This window comes from Lepisosteus oculatus, chromosome 11 (genome assembly GCF_040954835.1).
Source record: "Lepisosteus oculatus isolate fLepOcu1 chromosome 11, fLepOcu1.hap2, whole genome shotgun sequence".
Classification (NCBI taxonomy): Eukaryota; Metazoa; Chordata; class Actinopteri; order Semionotiformes; family Lepisosteidae; genus Lepisosteus; species Lepisosteus oculatus.
Window position 1 is genome coordinate 8,633,357 of NC_090706.1, and position 26,853 is coordinate 8,660,209.

The 26,853-nt window shown below is 40.9% G+C and overlaps 1 protein-coding gene across 4 annotated transcripts in view; it reads left to right on the forward strand.

Annotated features, from left to right (window-relative positions):
* Positions 1-26,853, forward strand: part of qkia (QKI, KH domain containing, RNA binding a) — an 82,198-nt gene that overhangs the window by 46,478 nt on the left and 8,867 nt on the right. Inside the window, exons 4-6 of one of the 4 annotated variants that reach the window (XM_015348578.2) lie at positions 1,416-1,559; positions 21,676-21,763; positions 24,368-24,781. In XM_015348578.2, the coding sequence (XP_015204064.1) occupies positions 1,416-1,559; positions 21,676-21,763; positions 24,368-24,781 (646 nt within the window). The remainder of the gene's footprint in view (positions 1-1,415; positions 1,560-21,675; positions 21,764-24,367; positions 24,782-26,853) is intronic. The other 3 variants (XM_015348581.2, XM_015348580.2, XM_015348582.2) reach the window with 3 other exon arrangements.

The following is a 26,853-nucleotide window of genomic DNA, read 5'->3' on the forward strand; positions in this document are numbered from 1 at the left end:
CTACATTTGACAGCGGACAAGGAGTTTACTAACAGCAAAAAAGTGTCTTACATCTGTAACTCCAGCAGTGCTCCTGTCTGGGTGATGGTAGCTGTGTAGTAGGCTTGTACTTTAATTGCAATGGCAGATCTGAGTGTGATTAGCTTACATTGGCCAAGAATAAGATGGTGATCTAGCCAGTTGGCCTTTAGGAATATAATGTATACACTTACACTAGGATGGTTTTATGAAGTATTTTGAAAAACAAAAAGTGAACCCGTTTGTCACATATTTTTAGCAATACATTTAAGCCTTTAAGTCAACTGCCTTTGAAGTGCTTGCCTTAAAGTACTAAATATGGGTCTACTAAAAGTAGTTTTGGCAGTTTAACTGGTTGTTTTGTTGATATTTCTAGCTGTTGCTTATTTCTTTCTACCTCTCTTTTTTTGTGGCACCCTGACTGATCTTTTATTTGTCACTTGTGCAGACTGTCAGAAGAGCAGAGTAATGCCATGTAATTTTTTGAGAGTTAAAGAGAAATAATCTTGGACATAATGGGAGAAAGACAGGGGAAGAAACACCGTTCTCCGACAGTAGCAGCTCTCTTTGTGGCGTGTTCTCGAAGGCTCTGACACAGGCGTTTGTGTAATAATCAGGAGCACTTTTCCTTTAAGCCCAAGGCAGTTTAACACTGTATCCCCTCCTGCTCAGATTGGTGCACACATGAAGCGTGGGCTTGGGCTAATTTGTGTGACTGCAGAAAAGCAGTTACATATGGCTGAGTTAACCTGTAGGTCTGGTTCTATCTCTGATTTATCATACTGCTTACTCCTGAAGAAGCTGAGAGTGCAGGCCAGGGGTAACTTAAATCCCACGGTTGTACTATATTCTTCATTCAGCATGCAGTCATAGAGTCCTTGAGGATTTTAGAGGTGCTGCTATTCAACCCTGTGACTACAGAAGGATCCAATGAAAGATAAGTGGGGGTGAGAATTATCCAATTTATGTGAATTGAAGAGTATACTGTGAATTTCGACATTTAAAAGTTCAGATTTTACCCCAGCCAAGGTTACATAAATGAAAAAATCCCTTTTCTTTGACAAGTCTAAGCAGTTAGTTTTTTTTTTTGCTGAGCTATAATAGTGGCATATTTAAAGGTGTGAATAGTCCTAATTAGTCAGATTTTTTCAGCCACAGCTTGCATTTGTGAATTATTTTCCTCATTACTAAGCAAATCAAAGTTCTTCTCAACTGTATGACACCTGCACCTACATACTGAAGATCTCTTGTTCTGCTCCAGCCTCACCCCACAACAGAATGGGGTCAGGAAATGAACATCTCATTGCACATCATGCACCTTTCTAATCCACTACACTAGTGAAAAGAGCCGAGTGTGAGGCACAATTGTGATGGTATTGGCATTTCTTTTGATACAGGAAGAACAGAACCGGGGCAAACCCAACTGGGAGCATTTAAATGAGGATTTACATGTTCTGATCACCGTGGAAGACACTCAGACCAGGGCAGAGATCAAGATGAGGAGGGCCGTGGAGGAGGTGAAGAAGCTGCTAGTACCTGCGGTGAGTAACGACACCAGTTGGCACCTGTAATGGAAGAGTTCTACTGGAGCAGAGCTGGGCGGCATGGTGGAACAGTGGTTAGCATTGCTGGGATCAATTTCAGGGCTGCCATTTACATGGAGTTTGTATATTCTTCCTGTGTTTATGTGTGTTTCCACCAGATGGTCCAGTTTCCTACCAAATTCCAGAGACACGCTGGGAGGTTAATTGGCTTCTGGGACAATTGGCCCTGGTGTGAGTGAGTGCGTTTGTGGCGGTCTGCCCTGTGTTAGCCTGAGATCCCTTGCCTTGCACCCATGGCTTGCTGGGATAGGCTCCGGCTCCTCTGCAACCTTGAATTGGATAAAATGGATCGATGGAACAGAGCTTGGATAAAAAAAGCTGAAAGCAGTCACATTTAAGTGTTAAGTGGGTTTCAGAAAAATGTTTTGATCTAGAATTTTTTTTAAAGTTTTGCAACTTCTCCCATTGTCATTGAGCATTACTTGAGGTTCGCTTGTCAGCAAGTTTCTATTCAGATGTCTGAGATGCAGAGCAGAATAAGTTGACAGCTGTTAAGGCTGGGAGCCCCGGTGAGGCGGTGAATGGCAACACTGACCTCCTGAAAAGCATCCAGGCTGTGGAGGCCAGAAGTGATTGTTTATTTCAGAAGCTGCTATGTCTGAGGCCCTTCTGCATTAATGTGATTGTGCTCACAGCGGGTTTGGAATAATTTAATCAAAGTTTCTTAATCCCACTAATGCAAGGTTTACATTTTGTCTTTCTTCTTTTTTTTGTGTATGTGGCAAGAGTCCCACCATTATATACCACCAGGGATCAGTTTGTGCGATGGGTTCTGGAATTGTAATATAGGGATACGTCTTTTATCTGCTGTATCCCTACCAGCGCTGCTGCAGTTAATTCCTTGCATTTAAATATAGTGCCTGTCTATAGGAAGGGACCACTTTACCCGCCACTGAAGTGCAGTTCAAGCAGAGAAGTGTGAAACTGTTTTGCCAGTTGAATTAAGGGGAAACATCAGTAAACTAGATTATACAAACCCAGAGAGGAATTTAGACAGTGGAATAATTCTGTTAAATTCAGAGCTCCATTGCAAGCAAAAAAAGTATTTGTGTGGAAGATTTCTTATTCTCTGCATTTTCTCATGCAACCTTTACTGTTGGAATTCAGCGAGATGTACAACGTGTCCGGGGAGCAAGGAGTTACAGGAGGACATGCCAAGATTCTGATGTTCGTATGTTTTGCTTTCATTCTGACAGAAGCAAAACCAAAAAAATTAATCCAATGATAAAGCAGTTTTCTCACTAAAGCAGAACCGAAATCGTCTGTCGATGTCAAAATTGGTCTTGCAAGCAGTTTAGTTCTTCCTTTTAAAGCTGCAATAAAAATAGTCATTGGTGTGGGTGCTACTTAATGAGAAGGCCTGAGAGCTAGTTGGCTATGGGATATACTTTGCATATGTGGTAACTAGAATAGGCATTCAGTGTCTCCAGGTTATAATGATTTCAGCTCTGGTCTGTGTGAAAGTAGTGCAGGGAAAGATTATCTTCCCTCAACAGGTACAGCACAGAAAATCAGACCTGCTCTGCTCTCTCACAGTACTTTGAAATCTTGGAAAAAACAACGTGATGAAATCCTACATGAGACCTTGTCATGCATTGCTATATATATATTCCTGCATTGATGACTTGTTCCTCATTAATATACGACTATCATAAAATGTATTCCTGTATGTCAGTAGGTACAATACTTCCTTCCACCTTATGCCAGATTGGAGGCCTTGACTTCTGAGTCTTTGACGCATATCAAAATGTTCTGCTGTGCTTTCCCTTTGTGACACAACCCAGATTGGTAGCAGTTTAGCATTAAAAGTGTTAAAACTAAAAGCACTTTGCCTCCTGGATCCATCTCCTGTTGTTTTGCCATTGTTTTTTCAGTGTTCTATAGCCCCTCACTCCAGAGCTCCACTGCTCAGTGTGGAGGAAGTAATTGGGGGGTCCCAGGTCATGGACAGTGAGCATGCACAGCTGTGCTATATACATTGCACAGTATTCAAAGAGAAAGGGAATCCGCTTTCAGCTGTTAAGTAATTATTTAGGCTTATGTAGTTTAGGCCTTGCTTATAGGACATGGGCAGCTGAAACTGGAAATAGATGGGGAGGAGTGAGGGTAGGAGGGCACTTAAGCAAAATCTAATTTCTTTTAACATGCTGAAATAAATTTGATTAAGCCATTGAGGAGTGAACTCAGTAGGTACATGAGTTTAACGAAGGGCTTCTCTTTTCTATTCAAAAGCGTGAAATTGTCTTTATTAAATTGCTCAGGAAACAAATAGGGTCTCAGGCATCTTTTTCCAGCAAAGGAAGATTTAATCGCTTTGCTTTGAATTCCTTTTAAACATGCTGCAGCTGTTTGTACGTTTGGAGCTCAAGTGAATCCACACAAACATGGAATTGCTTCTAACTTTTGCATTAAAGTGGTAGGAGCGCTGCATATTTTAGGTTCTGCTAGCTTTTGCAGTTATGAATCCTTAACGCCCACCCTCTGGCCATCAAAGGGTCCACTTTGGAAGCCTGTGCTGTTCTCTGCGTTTGATTTTGGCAATAGGGATTTCTAGGCTGAAGGAAGAGAAGCATAGACCTCAGGCACCTAACATTTGTGTCAAAAACAAAGACATTCAGTGACATTCGGATTGGCAAAATACCCACTGCCAACTAACAGAAAGTCATGACCCTTTATAACCGAGAGAGGAAATTAGTGAAACCTTGTGTATTCACAAATTTCCACCCTATTTCCAATCTGTCACTGGATTTGCCAGATGTCATGTGGCTGAAAACTGCATGTCACGGGATCAAATTAAATTATCTCGCTATTGGCATATTCAGGCACAAAGGATGTACTAATTAATTGCAGCTACAGCTTGCATAGTCTTTACATAAGTATTTAGAGAAACATATTAAGCATACCAGCAAGACTAAAGTTATGGCACAGACTTGCATGTTGCAGTTAAACAGAAGTTGGTACAGAGGTAAAAGTGAGTGTTGTGTTCAAGAATGTTTGTTTGGGGAAAAAAAAACACTGAAAATCACATCCTGTAAATTTGAGATGTTATGTTCTTGGGTCCATGGTATAGTAACCAAGGGGTCTGTTATAATGAGGATGGCGGAGAAAATGCAGATATTGTGGCAGGATTGCATGAGATGATTCTGTAAGCAACAGATAACCTGCTCTCTTTGATCTGTCTTAGCTGTTGTGAACAGACAAGAAGGGGCACACAAAGTTCCAGACAGTAGCAGAAATGATGGAGGGCAATGTCAGTGCAAATCAATAAGTTGGAGTCTAGGGGACTGGGCCTGCTAGAGATTGTAAAGGGCTCGTTAGCAACAGAACTGCAGGGTCTTCTGAGGGCTCTTCTGTTCTGATGTTTAACTAGATAGGCAGTATACACATGTTCAAAGAGATAATTGCATAATGAGTCATACAGAAAAAATGCCACAGTTCTAAATGCTCCCACTCCTTATGTTTTTAACTACCAGAAAGCTCCTAAATCATTCAGAAATCTTAAGTTTCAGCTGCTCAGGAATGTGACACGAAAAGATATTTCTGTGAGTGATCGCGACAGCCATGCCTGAGCATCATGGTGTGTGTGTAGCTCTGCTCTTCGTGTATTTGTGTAGGCGTGATTTTTGTTAGAAATAAATGTGCTTTTTGCAATGTCTAAAGAAACCAAATGAACTTGCACAAAGGGAGTCCTCTTTGCAATAATTTAAGAACTGAATGTTATTAAGGTAGACCAGATTCTGTGTTCATCTTTATTTCAGTTTCCCTTGGAACATTTTGTCAGTAGATACCGCCTAATAGATCAAACACCACCTAACAGACGGATACAGATCCATTGAGCAGGGGGAAGGTAAATGTGAAGAATGGCCTACTGCAAACGGGAGGCATCTTGCCTTTAACTTGCTGCAGCTCTTTTAATTAGTAAGCCACATTAAGAAACGTTCTCTAGCCTGACCTGTAAGTGGCAGGGATTTATGTGAAAAGTGGGGCAATTGGCCTGCATTTCTCTGCAAGCAGCGACATGCTCTTTTCAAAACCTAGGCTGCTTTTTTCTCTTCACTCCAAAGTGGCATCGGTTGTTCATATATATGAACAAAAGGTAAAGTTTTGCATAAGACAAGTACAACAGAAAATACAATATAAAAACATGAATTTCTACTGGCCCTAGGTATGTCCAATATTTACTTAGTTTTAAACCTACTTCAGGTAGGTATATATATATACAGTGGATGTTTCTCCCATTTACAGTAATCCTTGTTACATGAGCTTAATTCGTTCCTCAAAAACTTGTATAACAGAAATTAAATTACCCATTGGTTATAATTACCCATTATAACCAATATAATGGTTTCAGAACTCAAAACCATTTCCTCAAACACCAAAACTACATCTAAATACAACACTGAATGGTATCTCCGTATAAAAAAGCATAACTTGAGTGATAAATGATTCAAGTAACATGCTTGAAATCATTAACCAAGGCATAAACAATAGATAGGAAAACAAAAACATTCCTGTTCATTTACAGTGCAGTAGATGCATTGTTAGTCATTAGCAAATGCATAAACATTTATATAGTACTATCCTGTACTGTATCACTTAAGACACACAAGCCTTTATTATACAGAAGTTAAAATCTCATAAAAATTGAAGTAAATTCCTCATCCAAGAACAAGCAAGAAAAAAGAAGAACAATACTTTACAAGGGCCCAGAGTCAATTTCAACATTGACAAGAGTCAACATCTGTTCATTAAATAAAAAAAGGAATTTCTACTTTATAGTATAAACAAAAACTTGCATAGCGAGGGATTGCTGTATTGTTTCCCAAAATGCTAGGAAAGGACTTCAGGACTGCACTGCAGGCCCTGTCCAGAGCCGCTTGTGTTGAAGTTTAGCAGGCCCCTGCAGAGTCGAGTGTTTTCAGCGATGTGCGCAGGACTCTTACGCTTGTGCCACCGGCGGTAAGCAGTACTGAGCCTCTTCATGCAGCCGCTTATCTCGGTTTCAAGGACAACACTGTTTCACGTGCATCAGGGTGGACCAGTAGTTATACTTTAAATGGAGAGCTCGTTCAGGTATGCGTTTGGCACTTGTAGTCAATGTGAGGCGCCAAGGATGTGCTAACGAGTCCCTAATTTAGAAAGCTGCGGGATCACATTTCTCTGTGATCGTGATTGTCACATTGTCCTCTCGCCTCTTTATATAGAGACTCATCATGTGGAAGTAAACAATCTGGACGCAGATAAGACAGCTGCAAGAGTATTTCAGGCACCCCAGGGTCCATATATGGCACCTTGGCTGTGTTGCAGGGCGTGATGCAGATGCTTAGGCATAAGACACATTTTTGTAACAGACCACTAATGTGAAAACCGCCACTTTTTAATGTGCCAGTGTTCTTTGGTATGTTTATTGCATTGCACTGTATTCAACTTATAAGGACATTTCAGTAATCGGTTAAAATACCTATCTATGATGATTGGTTTCCAATGTTGGCCTGTCCATCAGGTTCAATAGTAAATGAGAACTTAATACATATTTATAACACTGACCAACAAAGATAACCAATAAGTAATTTATTGTACCCATTTAAGTCTGCTGCTCTTATATTATAAATGCCCATTATATATACTGGTGTATATATATAGTGTATTGTTGCAGAGAAATGTTAGAACCACCTTGGAAATGACTACAGTTAATGATTGATCCATAAGATTCACACTGCATCAATAGATAGAAAGGGCCAATAAACCTTTAGAAATGTCCCTTACCTTTGCTTTCTTATAGCCTTGTTTCCTTTTTAAAGAAATAGAAAATTATCCAAATACTACAGTTTTTTCGTTGTAATATTAGAATATTATAACATTTATATGTTGACATCTAATTTATAATGGTTGCATTACAGCTATTTATGCTGATGTGAAATATCGGTGTCAGACAGATTCAGTCAAAAGAGGAAATGATCGGGATGGGGAGCCTCAAGTCATGCAGAATGCTTGTGGTTTGTGCTCCATTAAACATGATTTTTGCTTGATGCAGATTACAGATGGTGAAGAAATTCATAGCATGTATTACTTATCTTAATTTCCCTTTAGTTATGAGGAAGTGTCATTGTCTTTAATGACATTTTTCGGAGAAATGCAAACCCCATTATTTGAAAGACTAGGCACGTTGATCTCAAATATGAGCCTAACGCTTATGGATCTGCAGGTTTATAACCGTGTTTTACTAACTAACTTGAAACAAACTGTTTTTCTGAAGGGTCCACAGTCCTATGATTGACTCTTACAAATTTCATTGATCCCGTACGTATTTTGCCATAATCCATATCTATCTTTTTGATTGAGTTCACAGATGAGATTGTATTAAATACTGTTGCTAATCCATAGAGATGCTTGATTTTTAGAATTATTTCCTAATGGGGATAAAGAGAGATGCATGCTGACAGCTGGATTAATGTTGACATCTCTGCTCTCCATTACAGTATTGACGCAGTGGCTTTCTTATTGGTGCCCTAGTATGAACATGATTAGACACAAGTCTTCTTCAGTTAGTGTTTTTAAGGTCAATGTACCTTTAATGTTGCATTCTTAGGTCTGACCAGCCTTTTGATACATAGAATATTATTCTTAGCAATTAATGGGGCATTTAAAGAATTGTGGGCATGACTAGGATGGATCATAAATAGTTTTGATACGCATTACAGACATGCTTTGTAAGAAGTGTTTAACCCAGTTTTCTAATAAAAGAAGTACTATCTTGAGATCAGATATTGGCGTTCACACAAACACACACAAAAAAGATTAAAGAGAAATAGAGATTGATTTGAGGTGTCTTTTTCTTTGTATGAATAGAGAGAGAAGCGCAAGCTATTAGGTCAGTAGCTGTAGAAGCACCCAGACCCTTAGTTCCTGCAGGGAATGAAGATTAAGGTTTTGCTGGTAGGTACTGATGGCATTTTCCCAATAATATGTATGGATTTGACATTATCATTCCCTGGGTGTTTGCTAAACCCTGCCACCCAGAAATGTTTTCCGTCAGACTATTGTGGGACAGAGTTTGTAATCCTTTTCTTTTGGATGTGACATTTTCTCAAAGCAAGTAGGAGGAGGGGGTGAGGTGGTGTGTGGGGGGGAGATCAATATTTAAGAAATCACGAAGTAAACAACATGAATGCCAGACATAGGAGCAGAAGTTGTAGTATGGCTGAAAGTCTAGAAAGTAACACTATAGAGTGGTCCGGGTGACATTCATGCATTTAATCATTTAGTAGTCTTGGAAAAAGGCATCTAAATGGTCACTCTCAAATTGAAGGGGGGGGGGGATTGGGGATGGAATGTATATAAAATGGATCCCAGGGCAATAATTAGCTTTTTTGCTATCTCTTATAAACTTCCTAAATTGGATTCTATAGTAGAGTCACAGTGAAGCCTGGGGCCCTTTTTTTCTCAAGCCTACTGATGATACAGCTGACTTGTCTGTGTGATAACACAGTCACCTCATTTAGATCCATTGCTAATAAGTGGTGTTCTCTAATTGGGACCTGAACAAACAAGGACTGGGAGAGTGATCAGACGGAAAGCTACACCACAGTTTGCACGCCTGCAGGGGCAGAGATGCATTTGCTGGATGCAAGTCAGGGCTTTTGTTAGAAGCGGGTCCTATGTAAATCTCACCGTGTCAGGACATAGCTGTACATTGTAAAGCTGTGGCTGCACACTGGTTGCCAAGCACGTAACAACATTTCTGAATGCTTTACAGCAGTGATTCTTAATTCCACTTTTGGGAGACTGCTGGCTGTCCAAGATTTGGAAACTGCACCTGACCCTTTTAATATCTACATTGTTTCACATTTCTCCCATTTCCTCAAATGCACGTACTTACACAGCAACATGAAAATTATAAGAAGCAGTACAAATTATTGTTTTTTGCTGGAATCCTAAATCTGGAAGGCTAGTGTCTTTCTTGGACTGGAGTTGGGGAAACAATGCTCTACAGTAAAGCTCACATTACTGCCTTTTTATGTGATATACATACCAGCCTCTCTTGTGTTTTACTGATTTCCTGGTATAAATTGGCAGTGGACAGAAAAACAAAATCAATTACACCATGTGAAAGTCAGTATTCATAGTTAAATCATCATGGAGGGTTAATGTTGATTAGAATGTGAACTTACAAGCAGTGGGGGATAGATAGATCTATCCTCAAGGGTCTGAGAAGTGTCCCTGATCAGCTGGTTTAACTTTGATTTGTGTTTCCTGCATTGCTTGGGCAAGACGTCGGAGGCTAAAATATTTTAAAGATGTATGAATGACTCAGCAGGGTGCAGAATGGAGGAGCCTTTTATAATTTCTTCATTCTCCCATTGTGGTCACAGAAGTGGACACTGTAAGCCAAGGTCTAAAAAGACAGTAGCGAATTGGTGATTCCAAAGTGGATGGATACATAAATGATGGCTCTAAATGTATTAAAATATGCAGTGGCCATTTTACACATTTTGAAAACTCCAGGGCATTTCTCTGAGCCGTGCGTGTCTGCATCAGCACTGAGAGGCAGAAGGGTTTTAGTCGAATTAAAATTAATTGTATCAAGGAGGAGGTTCTAGGGTTTTTCCCCCCCTGAGTTCCATCTCTGGTTTGGGGTAGGTTTCATGTCCATCTACAAGACAGAAGGCAGAACTAAAAAAAAAATGTTACCAGTTAGTTTCTTTTTGCTGTTCTTCTGCTCTAAAGACAAAAGTTTTGTTTTCTCCAAAGTTAGTTCATGAGGCTCAAAGGCAGAGATGGAGGAGAGGCACAATTGACAAAGAGACTTGACTGCTTTGTTTCTGCCTTCAGTCTTCGATAACTGTGGAAAGTGCCCTGGAGCAGAGTGACTCTGCAGTGCCTCATATTTCACAATGAATGGACTGTCCTTGCCACGAACAAAGTAGCTCTTACAGCAGCTTGAGAAAAGCACCCCCTGGCTTTATTTTCTGTTTGTTGCTCAATGGGGTCTCTCTGATGGCATACACATCTCTGGCTATCTGTGGCATTCAGGACGTTTGATTCTTCAACTACAGTCATTCAGTGCATAATGTGCAAAAGCCTTTTGTAATGTCATACCTGGGAGAGCAAAAAGCATGTGCTTGTGTTAACAAACAGCGATAGATCTTTTTATTTTCAGATATCATACAGTGGTATCTACCTCACCAAGGGTCGTTTGTTCAGGGCTTTGACTTTATTGTGCAAGAGGAGATTGTGATCGGTTTCCTTTTAATTATCAATCCAATGGAGTGTAACACTTGAAATGGGAATATACTTTTTTAGGCATTATTTAAAATATACTTCCTAAAATTTTGTACGATTATGGTTTAGGTGTGACCGAACATGAAAGATTCATGAAAGCGCTCTTTGGTAAATGTGTTTTTAGGCTTTAATTTTCATTTTCCAGTCCTGTTTCTTAAATTGAAGAATAAATTCCCGCCGTAAAGGATTGATGGGTGTGTCTGGAAACATGTAGTTGACGGGTTCATGAAGCTCAAAACCAGCAGGTTGTATATCTAGGTACAGAGCAGAAGAACAAGGCTGCTGATTAACAACACAAATCCATGCCTTGTGTGTTTGTTATAAAGTCTGTGCTGTAATTTGTACTTTGCGGAACAATGTCCCCAAAAAAAAGATTACATACCATCTGGCCTCATCTAGCCATATGTATCGTTCAAATTAATGCTATGAGTAAAATGCCTTTATTATTAGTGATCTTACAAAGAACACCTTTCAAGGTTATGTTGCTCTTGTAAGAGTAAATAGTCACCATCAATTATTTCACTTTATATGGAAGCTTGTTCAGACAGTTCTGCTTTCTAATGTAGCGAAAAGGCCAGAGCTAATTAATATTCACATAACCATAGTTTATTAAGTCTTCAGTAATGACTCTAGATTTAGGGTAAAAGATACGCTAACATCACCTTTGGAACAAGCACAGATCTGGAGCAGGTTGTTTGATTTTGTGTCATGTGGGGCCTGATGCATATGCTCTATCAGAACATTGATTTTACATCACAGATGCAGCAGTACTGAGGAGCAAGTTCGGCTGCTCTTTGTATAGAGTGCTGGTTGAGTTACAGCGGGCCTCTGCAGTACATGACACCCTTTTGATTTAACAGTAACATCACCCTGACAGCAGGTCAAGCAGGGCCATGTGGGGGGTTGTGGGAAACGGCTCATGTCCTTGGCTGCATTGTCGTACCCGCTGGCTTATACCATCACTTGCAGTGCCTGGCGACCTTCACACTTCCTCCATGTAATTCCAAACTCAGTGGGCAGCATAAGATGCCACTGTGACACTGGCGTCAGTTCTGTTGCTTTGCCCGTGCCAGTGTTTCAGTGGGCATGCTACGGTCCTTCTGCTGTGGAGTTTCTCGCTTTCACTCGACATTTTTGTGAGAAATGGATCCATGCAGCCGTTGTGAGCCTGATCACCAGAAGTCATGAACTGTTATGGGTTGGTTATTTTTGTTTTGGAAACTTGAAATTTTGAAAACTCAGCCTATCCAGTGTGTATGTGTATGTGTATGTGTATGTGTATGTGTATGTGTATGTGTGTTAAAACCCAGAAGATATCTTGTAAATGGACATCAGACTGACTGTTTTAACCTGATTGTGGAGACTTTGGGCAGTTGCAGAGTCCCAGTTGAACAGTCTTCGAAGCTCCTGCTGACTGCTCCTCTCTAGGTCCTGCACTTGCCAGTCTCAACGTGTCAGTGCTGCCGTCTGCCTCTCTGTGTGGAAAGACCATGTTTAGAGCCGCAGTCCTGTTCACTAGTCGGCTACTGTGATCCGGCATTTGATCAGCCATGCAGTAAAAATAGAGGCACGGTGCCTTCCTGTAATTCCGACACTGAGAAACGACATCACCCTGTCTATTTTGAGATCTGTCATGTCCGGTATCACACTAAATCTTACACAGCACCAGGCCTGAAGCACGCTGCTTTGCACTGATCTTGCTCCCTTACTTCCCAAAAAACATGAAAGAACTTCATTCAGCCCCTGGCAGCTACTGCACTAGAGCGCTATTGTTCTTTACTACATTAAAAGACAATTTGATTTTATTTCCTTAGATCTGCCTTTTCTTGTTTAGTAGATTTATTTCGAAAATGCCAATTAAAGAGGAAAACCAAAGAGACCATCAGCAAGCAGTGCACAAGACGGCTAAGTGTTTGCTTATCGTGTTTTTTTTTCTTTGTGAGCTTGTCTGTATCTCTGTAGTTCTGTGGCCTAACACAGAAACCTTGCAGCTTGTTTCATTTTTTTGCCTCTAAAGGCTTTTATTTTTTGTCAGATATCCCTGTTAATTAGAACTACTAACCCTCAAGCTTGGATATTTTTAAATAGGAGTCTTTTTGCATCAGTTTATCATGAATGAGGTGAGGATAACATTTTTACAACTGTAATGCATAATTTATGAAGACAGCCTTCTGTTGTGTTTTTGTTGTCTTATTTTGCTTTATGATCTTTTTATCTGTTCTGGCGATACATAGTGGCTTTTTGGGTTTTAGAAATGCCTAATGCACAGTACTGAATGCCTGCTTTTGAGTCCTAGTCTGCTATAAGACTACCATGAAAGCATTGTATTTATTTTTAATGTTTTCAGTGTAAATGACCCTGTGCTGCTGTCTTTTGAAATACCAGCAGCCTCTTTTGTGAACTGAACTTGGGTTTTGTGCTATGTAGCCTTCTTTGAGCTCTTCCAAAGAGGAGATACTTTTCTTACTGGAATACAAATGTCAATGGGAAATCTAGATTCCTATTGTATTGTTTACATCAAACAGATTGACAGTGAAGGGTTTTGGCTCATTAAAGCAAATCTCGCCAATTCATTTGTACAGTAATTTGTTTCTTGTACTCTATTGCCCGCGCTCTGCACTGTCGGCAAGTGTACCACGAATTTCAGTCCCTTATGTGAGCTGTGATATTTCAGCAGAATTTTAATTCAGTACGGCTCCAAAATTCAGGGAACGGCTGACCGTTGTAAAGGTTATGAGGCTCTCCAGATCGGGAGGAGACCAGAAGGTGGTCCAGTTTAATGGCTTATTACAAGGAGTTCCTTGTTTAAGAGTCAGCCTTGAGTCAGTAAGCCTTGTTCTATCACTGTGTGCCCTTTTGATCCAACTAAAATCACTGTACTTATTTTGACTCTGCGTCACCTCGCCTGTAGGTCACTTTTAAAGGCTAATTCGGAAGACCAAAGATCCTTTTTCTGCAGTGTTGTGCTCTATATTCTGAATGTTCTGTCATTGTAATGAAGGTCATTGTCAGTCACACCTGTCAGTAGAAGAGATGGGAGGAAATTATAAAACAGAATTATATTGACTTGAAGAAACAGGAAAATACAGACATACAAGCAAATGGGCTGATATTTATAAGGAAGCGGTTGACCACACTTTGTGCATTATTAAAACCAACATTTTCAATTTTGTGTCCTCCTTGTATTCGAAGTAACTGGGAAAACTCATCACAAAGTCCTGTGCACTCAGTTTCTACATGGAGTATTGTATGACACCTTTCATGTGAATCTGTTTTCTTTCCTATTCAGAAATCCAGACAAAGAAACTATTGCAGCAAAAGAAATTAAAACCTGAACAGCAGCTACAGTGTGGTAGCATTTTTTCAGGCTTGCTGAAGAACAGTTGTCTTAAACATCCTTTTTTAATTATTTAAAACTATGTAGAACATAAAATGTATCTTATTTTTCAGTGGTGTGTACACTGTAACCCAACATATAACAGTTCTTTGCAAACCAGTTATTTTTTTCAGTGTTGTACTATTTCTGTTGATGTATGCATAGAGAGAGGTTAATAACAGGCTCAAAGGAAAACTTTCCTTGGGGAGGGGGCTGTGTGTGTGGATACTGGGGTTACCAAATTTAGCCAGCCAGCAGAGGTACCGCATCCTACTTAGACCTCTAAGGAATGGGCACCGTTGGAAAAAAATTGCACAGCTCTTTGAGTTGAGGTCTCTGTCGATATTCGCTTGCTTTGAAGCCCAATAATCCCATTAATTGTAGGCAGATAAATATGGAGAAAGAATGGTGTTTATGCTTTCCCCAAATTGGTGTGAGGTTATTAGCCGCAGATGTGCCAGGTTTGAGCTGCAGCAGCTGTGGGACTTAGCAGACTGGGAAGGCCCTTGGTCTGTACTATTGTGAGAAAAATATTCCTTTCATCTTTTTTCTCATTCAAGTTTTCCTCCTTAAAAAAGGAAACCTTGATTGCTCTTGCTCTTGGAGGCCCAAAGCAACACCACTATAATGGAAGTGCTACTCGCCATTTCTCTGCGTGTGATGCTTGACTTCGGCAGCTGTCATGGCCATTTCCATTAGATAGGTCCATCCGATAATGAGGCATGGCTCTTTCTGGTGTTTTTGAGCAAGAAGTGTAAGTGGGGAGGGTCGCCTGAGCAGATGTGATGGTCACGTGTTTTGTTGCAACATTCTAACATGAACTCGGTTACATAGGCTTCCTCTTGGGAATATCAAAGACGCATTTCAGCAATTCTCCAATTACACATAGCACGGTAGTTTCAAAGGGAATGTTTAAGGAAAATGCAGCAAAGAGGTCACCAGTATATTCATTACAGACTATTCATTTTTAAGGGGAGCATAGTTCTAAGCATTTTTTATACGTTCATTGATCTTTTCTGAGAACTAGAACTGTTAGTCACAGTTGTTAATTTCTTTATCAGCCACGGTTGTGTGACACCCGTTGTCCTTGATGAAGTGGCATTCTGCTCACCCTGCTTTGTTTGTTACAAATGCATGGCAACTGTGTCATCACAGCACCACTGCTTCCAAGCTCTTAAATGCCGGCACTTTTTATAAAATGGGTCACCTGCTTTCCTTTCAAAGGAGTGATGAGTAACAGTTGCCCTGCCACTGGGACAAGAGCTGCCCCAGCCTCTCACGGGTTGCCAAGTCTGAGGATGCGCTGGGATTTCCGTGAAAATGCGGCTCCAATGTAAATCCAGCGGTGTTTAAAACCTGAATCAGTCTCCGAAATCCCTTAAAGATATTCTCCGCTAGATCTCCTGGCATTAAGGGATCAAAGCAACAGAACAATGTATTATCTGGCAGTGAAGGGAAGTGGAGAGAATCTTTCCAGACAACAGTCTCTCTGGGATTTACGGCATGTTCACTGGTAGAGAGACACGGATTGTTTTAATGTTTTTTCCCCCCTGCGCTGTTTCACTGTAATGCCGGGTGTTCATCAAGCCGACACGGGCTAATATGAGCAGGATTTTATGTTCGCAGCTCACAGCGGGGAGAGATGCTGAAGGCCGCTGTTTTTTTCTGCATGGCCAGGCTGTCGTGGTGACAAGCTGCTGACCACATCTTCCCAGCCCTGAGCGCAAGAGGGGTTATTAAAAGTGGATAACATCTCATAAAACACTTCTGGACTGTTACATATTAGCTCACACCTAGCTGGAGTCAGAAGTCATTTTTCCAAGATTGCAGAACAGCAGTACAGGTGCTAGACTCTTTTGACAAGCGTCCATTGCTGGTTCTCTGTGCTCTTTTCTTGGACAGGAACCCAGAGCCGTGGTTATGATTTGAATTATCTTCTAATTTCCTGACATGCCTATTTTCAAACAACATAACTTTTTGCACCTCGCCTCTTTTCTTAACCTTCAACACATCTATATGACAAACATATTCAGATGCACAGAAGCTCAAATGAAACCAAACTAAAAATGGAAACCTTTTCTGTCGGCAGCTGGATGGAGTTTAAAGTTCTGCTATCTATTGGCAAACAAGACTGGCATGAACGACCTGCTGTCATTTGTACACCACCTTGGTCATCACCTTGCTCATCAGTGTAGTGCATCTTATCATAGGATCTTGACCATCATGTGGGTAACTACTTTGAAGTTAATGCTTCCCACAAAATGAGAGTATATCGTGGCTGATGGAGAAGCAGTGTTTCTGAGATTACCCTAAGGAAAATGGCAATATCTACTTTTTAACACAAGTTCCACACTTAAAGGGCTGCGACTTCTTTTTTATTTTTGGTATAGTGGCAAGGCTTTGTCTCCTTCTTTTTGATTGTGTTTAAAAAGAAGTGTTTCCCTCAACTACCTCCCCGCTGCAGTGTTTCTTCTGTCTGTTCTGAGCACTCAACACAGCTGCGCTCCCTCCTTCCTTTCTCTCCCCATGGTGTCCCCCAGGGCGACTCCCCTCCCAGTCTTGTGTGTGTTAGATAAGAGCCCCAGGCGGCTTGGCTCCGTCTTGTGAAATAATCAGTATTCGCCAGATGTCACTGGCAAAAACAGCTGTCTCGTGAATTTCGCCCTTCCATTCCCCCGATTGAGTGAGGTCGTCTGGGCTCCTTGCACAGTCCGGGCTAGAGTTCGCCGAAATAATTAAAAATCCATTGCTTTTTTTTCCTTCCAAAGAGGGGCGCTGCCTTTAAAAGCTCTCTCAAGGCCATGTTGAGTGGTTTCAGGTTATTTTCGTTGTAACTGGACTCTCCTGCAGTAACTTGATTCACATACTCCCCCCTCCGTTCTCTGTGATCAACAGCTTAGCCACAGAGGAAAAACATATTTTGGAGCCAAAGTGTCAGACCGTTGGGGAAGGAAGGAATGTTGTTTTTGTGTGGTGTGTGTGCGTTAGAGAGATACTAAGTCTAAAGGATCCCAACCCAGCAGACGCAAGAAGCAAGGACTGTCTGGAGGGTCACCTCTGTGGGATAGTGCAATGTGTTGAAGTTCAGCTGTAACTCCTCTCATTGCTTCCACACACATTGAGAAAGAAGGCACTGTTCCTGTCTTCCAGAATGCAAAACTGGGCCAGTTGTCCATTTAATTAACCCGTGCATGGTCTTCCAATCTGGTCCTGAGAAGTGGACAATATTTTCTCTTCAAGACTAGCACTTCAGTGGATGTTTAAAACATTGTACTTCAGACTTTTGCCCAGAATAATTATTGACACTCTAGTTTTAAACTGTAGAATACTTTAAAGGCTATACCTGGTCACTAATTTCAGTTCTTCGGTTCTCATCACCAGAAATTATATAACATTGTTATAGCAATACATACCTTGGTAATTAATCTAAATAATTTTGAAGACTATCAGTCATCAGTTCTGTGTGCATGAATGGGGTTGATTTTTTTTTTTTTGCTTCTCATCTCCCCATCTCGCACAAGTGGAAACAAGCCCAGTGTAAAGTAATTGTAAATGCATTCTTCAGTTGGGATGGGTTCTGCTTTTGCTGAAAGGCTTCGGGGGGTGTTGACGAGAGCTGTGTGGGGGGTGTGGAGGAGTTCTGGCAATGAGCTCCGTCTGCGACGCTACCGAGAGCCAGATTGGAGCCAGAAGCCCATGAGCTGGAGGAGCCGTCTCATAAATATTCCCCTCCTGATGGAGTTTACCGCTTGACTGATTTTGCAAATAGCCTTTATTGATTAAACCTGATTCCGTTGGATACCACTGCTTTATTGAGTGCTTTGCAGAAAAAGGAAACTTTCACTACTTCTTCTTGACGAGTTCTGCAAGATTCACTCAGGTTTTACTTGTGCTAAAGCACTTTTTGGGGAAACTAAACAGTGGTAGCTCTTTTTAATCATTTAAGAGGCACACCATGAATGTCCATACACATTTTATTTTGACACTAATAAGAAAGTATCTGGATGCGTTTTAAATCTTTAGTAAATGTAGTGTGACAATAACCCAGGGGTATAGAGGTGGTTCGTGGTTGCTTCCATTAAAGATTCATAAAAGCTGTCATGTACAGTAATAGGAGGCACCATAATCTGGAAGAACAGGTATTAAATCAGCGCTGAATGTACATAGAAGCTTGTACATCATGCTGGATTAGCAATTAAATGTTAAAAGCATGAGTTATTCGTGCTGCAGCACAAAATACCCTTGACACATGGTTACATAGTAACAAACAGAAATGCAGCTGAAATCACAACCTCAAAAGATGTGCAACAGATGAGTAGCAGAAGGCTCCATTAAAATGGCATTACCCTCTCATACGGCATTACATCGATTCCTTTAAGTAACAGATGAGAATCAAGCTTTCACCATTTATTTAGCCTGTAGCTGCTGTTTTTATTACCTAGTTTGATTGCTGTATTTGTATGAAATGCTTGGTCAGCATGCTGGGAGTTGTCAGCTGTAGGGCCTGAACTGGGAGAGTTCCAGGGTTGGTTGTATTTGTATTTACTCTGTCAGCAACTGCAGCGATACCGTCCCTTCAGCAGGTGACCTGTTATTCTCTGGAGCCAGTCCCAGAGCTTGTCTGCTTTGCTCTTGCTGCACCCTTCACCCCTTCCTTGTCTGATGCATGCACTTCGTGTTGGCTCACTCTCCTCTGGCCAGTGGCAAGCGCAGGATGAAATCAAAAGGCGGGATGGCACCTTCTTCCCAGGAGCCTCTTTGACTCCGCGACCTGCAAATTTATCAAGTGCTGCTCAGCCTTGCGCCTTTGCGCTGCTTCAGAGATGAGCTGTGGCGGCGTTTTTCCCTTTTTCCCCTCTGCAGACCGATCTGTCAGAGCATGCCACCCACCCAGCCGTCAAGGGCGCCGCACACTGCGGCTGGGGCTGTGCCCGCTCTGTGCCAAGGACACAAGCTGCACTTTTGTTTCCGTACTCACTCGCACACTCTACATTTGGCGGCATTCCACAAACAACGAAAGAATTCAGTTAAACTGTACTTAAAAATACCGTTGCGATCCAAGGATATAGGGCTCCTGTTAAGTAAGATGTCGAGGCATTAGATTTTACAAGCTGATGGTTTTTATTAGCCGACTGCAGCTACTGGTTCAGGACCTCGAATCCATGTCTGAACGCACAAAGGTCAAAAACAGTTTGAATAATGTAAACTGTGATCTGGAGTTTGTATGTACATGCTAACGTATTAAGATCAGTGATTCATGTAGAAAATGATCTTAGGCGACTTCCATTTATCAAAATTCTGAAAGGACCTACACGCAGCTTAGCCAGTCTGAGACAAGCTGTTAGTTATCGCACTTGGATTGTGGTGGCTGAAATGTCTAAGGGCACAAGATCCCTTGGGTAAATGGTAAGAGGAGCCATGTTACGTTAAGAGTTTGTAAGGAAAGTGCAATTATTACAAACACTAGAAAGAAATGTTACGGAAACTCGGCAACAAATATGAGGCTGACATTTTAACCAATGATGGAGTCAAGAAACCAAATGAGTGAGAAGGACTGGTGCCTTGGTATCCTATCTCGTCTGTTGCTTGCAGGGATTTTATAATGTTACATGTTTTATCTTTTGACTCTTGCCTTTTTTCATAGTGTCCTCACTTAGAATAGGGTCAGTAAGAACTATCTGGAACTAGAGACCTAAAAGAATGTCTTTGAAAGAGAAGTGGTTAACATATTAAACTATAGAATGCTTAAAAGCTGTGTTTTGCCGCATTTTCTAGTCCTTGCTCTGTAGACACAAATTTAAGAAGGAAGGCCTTTTTACCCTATTCCCAGTCAATTAGTCAATCGAGATCTTTAAAAGCAATACGTTGGCGTGCATCTTGAAATGTTACAACTGAGATTTACTAATCTGGCACCAGTGGCTGTCTGTTGATTCTTAAATGTTTTAATATGTGATCCTCAGACTGTAATAAAAGTAGTCACAGATTCCTTGTCAAAGCTTTTTTCTTTAATTTACATCTTTACAGGTTGTTTTTTTTTACCAGCCTTGGTTTTTGTGAACCTTTGTTTCAGAATTTAGATACTCTTTTAATAAAGGTGAAAATAAAGCTACCCAGTTGGAGAATGAGCTTTACAGCCTTTTATTATTACAGGCATCTACTGAAAACCTCCTATGGTATTAAAGAGCGTTTATTATACAATTATAGTAATTACTCCCATACCATGCTTCCAGTTTGATTTAGTGTTAAAGAAATGAATGCATTTTTCTTGCATACTGCTAAAAGTAGCAACATCCCTTAACCCATTTTGTATATTATTTTAGGTAAATAATTTACATCTTTACAGGTTGTTTTTTTTTGAGGTAGGGTGAGAAAAATGTGAAGTGCAGTGACCACTGAATCAAACAGTGTCCTCCAAGGCTTCAGGGGGTTTATTGTCTTGAAAAAGTGAATATCTTCTTCATTTCACTGTCGCACAAGTATAGCGATGGATTGTGTGTTTTAGAAATTTTAGCTGATTGAGAGATTTCAGCTGCATGTAACACTCCTACTTGATCACACTGGGGGGGCGGAAGGGCTCATGGGAAGGCTCAGGTTTGACTTCATGCCAAGTGTCCAGTCCTTTACAGAAGATGGTAACCTTAATTGGGACACCTGCATGTAAGGTTTTGCATGGGGGCTGCTCACTTGAAGAATAGATCATTTAAGACTGACTCTTATTTTGCAGCAACCAGCCTCTGTCCAGGCCTGATGAAGTTGGGGGGTGAATATCCGAGTGCTGGGGGGATCAAACCCCGAATTGTAGCCGTTGGCCTGTGGGCAAACAAAATGAGGATTATAAATGCGAGCTGCACCCAAGCTGTAGTGATGAACACATCTGCTAAAATGGATTGAACAAAGCCCTTGGCTCGTAGATCAAACTGTGCCGTGGTCTGGCCTCTGTACTGCATTCTCTCGCATGACAGCCACTGTATTTTGTCTGTGTTTGGTGACTTCAGGTACAGTGGGTAAAAAAAACATTTGGGCGTTCCGTTGTCATGGTTGTTTTGTTGATTTGCTGAAGGAAGCAAGTTAATTGCAATCCATGAATAATTTCAGTTCCTAATTGTGCCATAATGACTTTGCATGTTTATGTATTTATTTATCCAAATGGGACTAAGCCTTAATTGACAGGGATGGAATTAGCAAGGTTATGGTGTGCATTTTTAACAAAAGTCTGCTGGAAAGACCAAAAATTAATCAGGTTAAAACAAAAAGCTAAAACAATTCCTTCTGTAAGTGTTCTTTATGTAACAAACTGGTTTGTTTTTTATGATTCTCACTTAATTTAAGAGGATGTCAGGCACAGATTTTTTTTGGTTACCTGTGATTCCTGATTTTATTTTTGCTTTCTTGCAGGCTGAGGGAGAGGACAACCTGAAGAAAATGCAGCTGATGGAGCTGGCTATTCTCAATGGCACATACAGAGATACCAACATTAAGACACGTAAGCTTCACTCTTTCAGCCTTTCCCACTACATTGCATAAGAGAGCTTAAAGACTACAGGAGGCTGTTCAGCCTGTCTTGCCCTTTTGGTAGTTGGTAGCTAATTGATCCAAGGATCCCATCTAACCGTTTCTTGAAAGAAGCCCGGATTTCGGCTTCTTCAACAGGGCTGGGTAGCTTGTTCCTTACTCCCACAACCCTTTGTGCAAAGTGCCCCCTGTTCTCACATTTAAATGCACTTACACATCGTTTCCACTTTTACCTTTACACTTGCAGATGTATCATTTTTTTTAGGCGATTTTATTCAAGACCTGTATGTAAAAGAAACAGGCTGAGATAAAAACATAATCTTTGCACTGCCCACCAAAAACACACGGCTGCTTCTTCCTATGACACATCACATATATATCATAGGAACATATAACATATGTGATAGGAAATATATATATTTAAATAACTGTGACAGTGCAGAGTGCAAAACTTAGTAGCTGCACAATAAGACACACTAGTAGTAATATAGTAGCTTTGTACATCAAGGAAGAACTAAGGCAGATGTTCCTTGGTAAGATGATACATGAAGGGCCCTAAATTTGTCACTGGGGAAATGGAACACTTCGTGTCTAGGAGTCACTTGTTTTACAGGGGTGTTGTTACTGGACATTGAAATGTTTGATGGGAACATTAGGTTAAGTTTTGAAATTGTTAGGTTTTAAATTTTCTTTTGAAAATTAATTCAATATGTATAATGACTTTTTTATGATTGAAAAATGGCAGAATAACATTTTTTCTTAATGTGTTTCAATATTTTGAACGACTCCCAGAATTTAGTTGTAGACCTGGATTTCTTTTAGCTAGCATGCAGTGCAAAATCCCCATCCAAACACAGTGATGTTTGTGTCCTTTACTGAAAGATTCTGGGCCTTACGAAGCATATTGTCCATTAACCTAAAAAAATTATATCCTGTGTGAACAAGGACAGGGTTTGAAACTGAGATAACATCTACTAGTCTGTACTTGTGCACTAATCACTGAAAACAGATGCAATTTTCAGTTTTTTTAACAAAGTGGCACTACTGTAATTTTAAAATGGTATACTTTTTTGCAGTGTTAGTGCAATTCATGTTAATGTTGGCTCCATACAAGGTAACATCTGACAAGCCAGAAAGAAGATACGCTTTCAGTTTTTTCTTCTGTTACTTTACTCCTGATGAATTGAGAGCGACAGCTTATCAGTAGAAAATCAGACTCTGATTTACTGCATTTATTGTGGTGTGTAGCCAGTGTTCTGAAGGAGTGACAGAGGACTTGATGCTTGCAGAAGATCTTTCCATGTGTTCTTTCATGTTGTCTACAGCACACCTGTAGTCAAGTTGTCAACACACAGCCCTTTCATTTTGGAAATGCTTTATTCTTGGGGAACTTTTTTGGCTTCTGCTGACTTGAACTCGCTGGCATGTTTGTGCATGATTTATCTGACCTCTTTTGCATTTAAGACGTGTTTTTAAGCAATGTCTTTTATGTCATTCAGCCCCGATAACGGCACTTAAAAAGTCAGTTTTAATGTACTGTGCTCTGGAAATGTATCAGCATAGGCTTGCTTATGTTGCTTCTTTTATTTTTCTCTTCCTAGTTTTCCTGAAATATTAGAGAATTTCATTTAACTGACTTTTTATCAGTGCCTGTCTTATTCACCAAATGTAGCCGATCAGCAAATAAACGTAATATTACAGCTGTTTCGGTTGAACTGCTGACCACACACAGAATTTTTATCACTGTAAAAGCAGATGATTTTCTTTCTACTTTGCTTCAGTGCATTGCAGTTCTAATGTAAGATTAATAACCTCTATCATGAATCAGTGCACAGCAATACTGTAACATCACAGCTGTTTGAAAAAAACATTCTGTAAAAGACAGTGTTGATGTTAATGTTGTCTTGGGCCAAAATTAACATCAGCATGTAAACAGTTGTGCTACTTGGCATTGCTATCAAATGATCACAAATGCAAACCAGACTGCATTTTAAGCTGAAATGATCCTAATGCTTCCCAGATTTGTGGAATACAGATGGTCTTCAATAGGCAGGACCTCTTTGGACATCTGTCTGTATGACTTCCTAACCCATTCAAGTTTTGTTGTAATTGTATCTCCTAGAAGACACTACTAGAGATGATTGCCTTGATTCTAAATATCTTGATTGCTTATAAAAGACCCTGCATCTTTCACAGCAGGGAGGCAAATTAGGAATGGGACCTGTTTCTCTCTGTGACATTAGGGTCCATTTCAGCAGGAGCTTTTTTTTTTCTTTGTGCTATTTGCAATTTACAATTTATTGATGTGATTAATGAATTGTACATTTGGTGGTTACCTCCTTGTCTTTGTTTCAATTTGGTTGTGGGTTTTCTTTTTTGTTTTGCGCTATGAAGTATTGCTTGTGTGGTTCACCATGATCATTGCATGGACTAATTTTCCTTTTCCCCCTCCCTCCCCCATCTTGTTCCTGCTGTTTTTCATTTTCGCATCCTGCTTTTTTCCACCTGCGATTTTTCTGCCCACTCCCTGTCTTTCCTCCTCCTTTCTCTCCTTCACCCCCTTTGCTTACTGCAGCCACCCTTGCGTTTTCTCTTGCAGCGGCTGCCGCGGCAGCACAGGGCCCCAGGCTCATAGCTGCACCCACGGGGCAGGTTCTGCCCCCCACGGCCCTGAGACCCCCAACACCAGCAGGGACCCCCATCATGAACATCATCCGGCCCATCCAAACGGCCGCGATGATACCTAATGGGACGCCAACCTTAGTACCCCCCACGCCAGATGCTGGCATCATCTACGCATCGCCCTATGATTACCCCTATGCCCTGGCCCCCGCATCTCTGCTGGAGTACCCCATCGAGCCCAGCGGGGTTCTAGGTAAGCGCCTGTGGGGCTTTGGGACAGTCGTTAACCCTGGACAGGAAAGCAGCTTGTTGTACAGTGGCGTAATGGATACAGCCTCTGGGAGCCAAGGTCAGGATTTGTTCAAAGGTAAATACATCGTATCGAGCTGAGGGCTTTTGTACAGGAACCCACCTGTCTTCACAGCGTGGGACGAGTGTATTTTTATGTCCGTTATTCGGGATGTTGTCACAGTTGGGATGTTTTGTTTCCACGTTCCTGCAAGTTCACAGGGCTGTCTCTGAAGCAGCAGATGGCGAGCTCCTGAAACCCTTTTGGCTTAGTTTGTTTCTGCCATGGGCTTTTCCATCCACCACCGCTGAGTGCCTTTTTTTAAGTTGCCTGAGGCAAACAGATCTCCAGAGATTTTTTTGTCTTTTGAAATCATCCCTTGTTTCACCCACTTGAACCAAACCCGGTTCTCATAGATGCCTCTTTGTGGAAGCCCAGTTCATGTTCCTTTTAAGCCTTACACAAAAACCGCTTTGTAGACAAAACTCCAGGCACATACGGTTTTGCTCTCTGTCGGGATACATCGCAACACTGATGTTGACCAGTCACACACTGAGATTGCAGTAAAAGTAACTTGTTACCCAGCCGCCGAACATTACAAAGCTAATTTAGGTTTCTAAAATTTCTAAAATTTTCACTGCATTTTCAACTTGACAGAATTCAGACCACTTGCAGGCCAATGGAAATCGAACAAGCCAAAAGATTTTAATGCTCATCTGCCTCTTGCTATGCTTACTTCTATCAGTGCAGCTCTCCAGTTTTTCATTTAGGCCTTTTTGTGTTTCAGGCGATATCTGAATGATTGAACTTAAAGTGTACCTCCCACAGGTCCAATAGCTGCCTGCCAGTGCATATCCATTTTAAATCTACACAGTTGCCTTTTTTTTAAAGCTGGATGTGCAATATTTTTAAAAAATTGAACTGAATACAGTATGTAGGTTCCACTTCAGATATCTTATCAATTCTCCTCAGTATTTCTACAAAATAGAACTTTTTTTTTTAGCTACTTAACCACTACAGATTTAAAGTGCTGTCGATTAGCTCTCTCTTCCTCATCTGCATGCTCTCTAAAGAGCTGGAATGAGGATGGAATTTGTGACCCTGGGTTTTTCTGGAAGCTGGAGTAGGTTTTGACTCCAGGTCTTGTCAAGACTGCTCAGGGTGGTGCTGCGAGACCCAGATGAGTGTCTATAACCAGCACTTTCATCTGTGCTAAGGTCCGAATGGAGATCAGGAAGCTATTCCTCGGTCCTGCCACCCTGTTTTATGTTCTGATCCACTCATCTCGGCGCCCACGGGCACATTTGAGCAGCAGTGACCACGTTGACCCATTCCATTTTGATAGCACTCTGGATACAGGGAGGAAAATTATTTGCAGCTGAAGCACTTAAAAAAAGATGAAAATGCACTCGGCTCGGTCAGTTAGTGGCATGGCAATGCAGGTCCCTCTACAGCTGGTTATAGGTTGATTAAAGCAGGGACCTGGTATATTTAAAGAAACAACTTTCTTCGGCGTTCGCATATTTATAACTAACAGCGATAGCCAAAAGGAGCTGCGTCTGTCTACCTTTGAAAATAAATTAAACAGAAGTGCTAAAGACCGGTTTTAAGACCGCAATAGTGTCTGGTCAAGGTACTATAGGTATTATATATACAGTGTAATATCAAGACAAGTAAAATGTTCCAGTACTCTGAACTTTATTGATTTTGATGGTTCAGAGTTGAATTATCCAAGAGTTTTTGCCAAATAATTAAAATTGTTGTGCCCAAACACCACATTCCTCTTTAGTTTACAGGGAATATTGTAGCAACAGACAACTGGATCTGCTTTCCTTTAACTTATAAAGAAGACCGCATACATCTTATGTGCCTGTGGTTATGATGGACTTTTCTGTCAATATGAAACATGCTCATCTTGACAGGCACTCTTGGTTACAGTTTACATCAGACTGTTGTAGGTGACCTTTCTGTAACTCATACAGGCACATTCACACCAGGGCGTGAACATAATTTCCTGCAGAGAAGAGAGGATCATTTTGGTTTGCATAAGCATGATGTCATTCTTTTGGACATTCTTCAACACCGTTTTCAATAAAAACACTCCTACACAAGATTTGCTCTCAAAAGACAGATAGACTGAAACATATTTA